Source organism: Dendroctonus ponderosae, unplaced genomic scaffold, assembly GCF_020466585.1.
Source record: "Dendroctonus ponderosae isolate FM_Combo_2020 unplaced genomic scaffold, Dpon_F_20191213v2 Dpon_F_20191213_11, whole genome shotgun sequence".
In the NCBI taxonomy this organism is placed as follows: Eukaryota; Metazoa; Arthropoda; class Insecta; order Coleoptera; family Curculionidae; genus Dendroctonus; species Dendroctonus ponderosae.
Genome location: NW_026017213.1, coordinates 1568987 through 1572732, shown reverse-complemented (window position 1 = coordinate 1572732; position 3746 = coordinate 1568987). Strand labels below are relative to the sequence as shown.

The 3746-nt window shown below is 41.8% G+C and overlaps 1 protein-coding gene across 1 annotated transcript in view; it reads left to right on the top strand.

The window, feature by feature from the left end:
• The window catches only part of LOC109542863 (chitin deacetylase 1), a 5847-nt gene extending 2901 nt beyond the window's left edge, over positions 1 to 2946 (top strand). Inside the window, exon 2 of the mRNA XM_048662538.1 lies at positions 1686 to 2946. Within this exon, the coding sequence (XP_048518495.1) occupies positions 1686 to 2514 (829 nt within the window). The 3' untranslated portion in view covers positions 2515 to 2946. The remainder of the gene's footprint in view (positions 1 to 1685) is intronic.
• Positions 2947 to 3746: the final 800 nt, after the last annotated feature.

Below are 3746 nucleotides of genomic sequence, written 5' to 3'. Positions count from 1 at the left end.
CAAAGAGTCTTAAGTGCCAGTGTTGGATAATTTTTTGAACGGCGCGAAATCGCGATTTTATTTCCAAACGAGCTTCATTTAGTTCTATTGAAGCTTAAATAACTCCTTGTCTCAGTTTTTTCGTTTTTATAGTTGAACATTTTTTAAAAAGTTTGTAAAAATTTGAGAAGCAATGGAACTCATTTCCCAAATTTTTCGCGAAAAGAACCTCAATCGCTCTATTGGATTATTTACACTGGTTTCGTTCAGCGTGTTTGGTTTCCGAATTACTATTTTTTTAAAATGAAACGATCTTAATCCCGAAAGTCTGATTGATTTGTTTTGAAATCGGGCCAAATCGCGGCTCATTTTACAATTTTTTTACTAAAATAGCGTCACTGGCTCTATTTAAGGTTTAAAAACTTCTTTTTCAAACTTGTTTTGATTCGAAGTTTTACATTTTTTCATAAAAGGCGTCTTTTAATTTAAAAAATTCGTCAAATGTACGAAAGAGTCGAACTCAATTTCTCCTTGCGACTGACAAAGCCTTAATTGCTCTATTGGAAGGTTTAGAGTGTTGTTCCAGTTTGGTTGGATTCAAAGTTTAAATTTTTTCACGGGCCATTTTTCTAAAAGTGTCAATTCCTAATTGAAAATTTAGCAAAATTAGGAAAAATTGCAGTTCACTCTTCAATTTTCCCAATTAAAGGCCACAACCGCTCGCTCTATTGAAGAGTTTAGCTACCTTTTCTTCAAACCGTTTGGTTTCTAAGCTGCAGATTTTTTTGAGGTAAAATCGTTCTTGAAGTAAAATCAGTCCAAATTACAATAAATTTTCCAATTTTTCTCCTCAGAGAGCCTGAATTGCTCCATTGAAGTTACTCTTCTAGAGGCGAATAAGAGACTTTTACCTACAAGCTTTTGAAATAAAAGTAGTTTCATAATTTTAAAAATTCGCCATTAATCCCCTAGTTTGTCGAACAAAAAAGCCTCAATCGCACTGATTAAGCGTTCTGTGTGCATGTTCAGAACTGGTAAGTTTTTGAGTTTTTTGAAATAAAATAGTCTTAAGCGCCAATATCTGCTAGAAAATTTATTAAAAATCGGGCAAACTTGCTATTAATTTCCCAATTTTTCTACGCAAATCGCTCAACTAAACAGTTCAAAGGTTTTTCCTCCAGCTTGCTTAGTTTTCCAGTTGCGAATTTTTTAACTAACGCTGTTTTAGAGTTAAGGAACTGGGGAAACATCTCAATTATCGCCCAGCTTTTCATAGTCGACGAGGCTCAATTGCTATCTAGAAGAGCTTAAAGAGTCCCACCAATAATAATCTAGACGCAAACTTACTCAACTCAAGCAAGTGTGGCAGCGCGAAAAGTTCAAGTGTGCCCACTGAAAACACCAACAAAATCCCAACTTTTCAACACTATTGATAGTCTGGACGTGTTCTGATCGGCCTTATTGCTATACTTTCGAAGGTTCCTAGAAGGTGACCAGCACCGCTTTGGGTCGCCCTGTAGATGCAGGAAATGCAGCCTGGAGGTCGCAGCCTTAGTTAGTTAATCATTCCCTAGCGGTAGCAGGATTGCTGACTGAATACCAATTAGCAGCCGATAGCCTTTACTTCGCGTAAACGTGCAGGCACTTTCTTCGCTTGATTGCAGCAGAATGGCTTTCGCTTAGCTGATCAAATGCTTCTGTTGCAGGCACAATGATGATGAGCATTTCTGGTCCAATGCCAGCGTGAATGACTGGGTGAAGGAAATGGGCGGGCAGCGAATAATCACCGAAAAATACGCGAACATCACCGATAACAGCGTGGTGGGAGTGCGGGCGCCCTACTTGAGAGTAGGCGGCAACAACCAGTTCACCATGATGGAGGAGGAGGCCTTCCTGTACGACTCCACCATCACCGCCCCATTGAACAACCCGCCCCTGTGGCCCTACACCATGTACTTCCGGATGCCCCATCGATGCCACGGAAATTTGCAAAGCTGCCCCACTCGATCCCACGCCGTGTGGGAAATGGTTCTGAACGAGCTGGACCGCAGGGAAGATCCCACCAATGACGAGTATCTGCCCGGATGTGCCATGGTCGATTCCTGCTCGAACATCCTGACTGGGGACCAATTCTACAACTTCCTGAACCACAACTTCGACCGCCACTACGAAGAGAACCGCGCCCCACTCGGCCTCTACTTCCACGCCGCCTGGTTGAAGAACAACCCGGAGTTCCTGGACGCTTTCCTCTACTGGGTGGACGAAATCCTGGCCAACCGCAACGACGTCTACTTCGTCACCATGACGCAAGTGATCCAATGGATCCAGAACCCGAGGACCGTGACCGAGGCGAAGAACTTCGAGCCCTGGAGGGAGAAGTGCGTCGTTGAAGGCCCTCCAGCCTGTTGGGTGCCCCACAGCTGCAAGCTCACCTCCAAGGAGGTGCCCGGGGAGACCATCAATCTGCAGACTTGCGTCAGATGTCCGAATAACTACCCATGGTTGAGCGATCCCACTGGAGACGGTATTTTCTAAGTCAATCCTATCCTCTAAGTGCAAGAACAATGAAAGTGGTATCAAATCGAGCGCCGATAATCGAAGGCAAAGTGATCTTATTTTATATTTATTATGTCAATGATGACTGCATGCGTGATCGAATTGTTGTTGTATTTTTGTAATAAATTATCCTCGAATAAGCTTAGACTGTTAATCCATTGTCGGTGGTAATCGGTAAGTCTACGTCGTTGCGACTTTCACGACGGCCATTATGTAACATATCTATCTATATATATATATATACATATATACCTACACACACGAACTTAAATATGTATTTATATAGAAATATAATTAATCAAATTTCGGCGTACGCCTGTAGAGTGCTGTGTAGAAAAAACCCTTTTGTGAACGCATTCCGAATTCCAATTGTTTTTATATGATGGTAATAAAGATTGTTTAATAAGTAAACTGTTGCTGTGGTTTTGTTTTCCGCTCAAAATCCCACAAAAACTGACCGTGAAGAAGAGAAAGGATTCGATTTGCGAATCACCAGGAAACACACTCGACGATTATCTGCCAATAATCCATTCTTGCGTAACTCAACTCAACTAAGCAATTGTTTAATATTCAACCAGCACCATCAACAATTGATATTCAAACCCAACATTGTTTACTATCGCAGGCCGCATTGTCATGCTCTCAGTGCTGATCTTTCTTTGGCAAACGTTTACTGAAGCAACTGGTTGCTTCAGTATCTAGACAATCTGCTGTGGATTCCTTCGCATCGTCATGCTCTTAGCCTGCTCGCCTTCGCTCTAGGAAAAAGTAAAGCTGATTGATGATCATAAAAGCGTTGTCATGCTCAGAGCGTCTTTTGCTGAATAATGACGGTAAACCCCGAAGGAAACAATGAAATTTCTCATCTCCAGTCAAGTAATTCTGGTTCTTGTTGGCCATGTGTTCATCTTTGGACATCACGAGAGACCAGTTATGTGTGTTTTTCTAGATTTGCATAACTAAACAGTCGCAATTTTCGTGTTCGCCGAATCGCTGCTTCAAACCTGATTTCGGCATTAAACCACAGCGTGGTAGATCAAGGTAACCTGGTGTGGTTAAAAGCGGGTTTATGGGGTTTGCACAGTGGTTTTTTTTTACTGAGAATAAAGTATGTACGGCGCGCATTGACGTCCCATAATGTGTTTTCGATCTAGTTTCGGCAGAGGTCATGAATATGATCAGCACCTATGAAGGATTTTACATAACTGAGT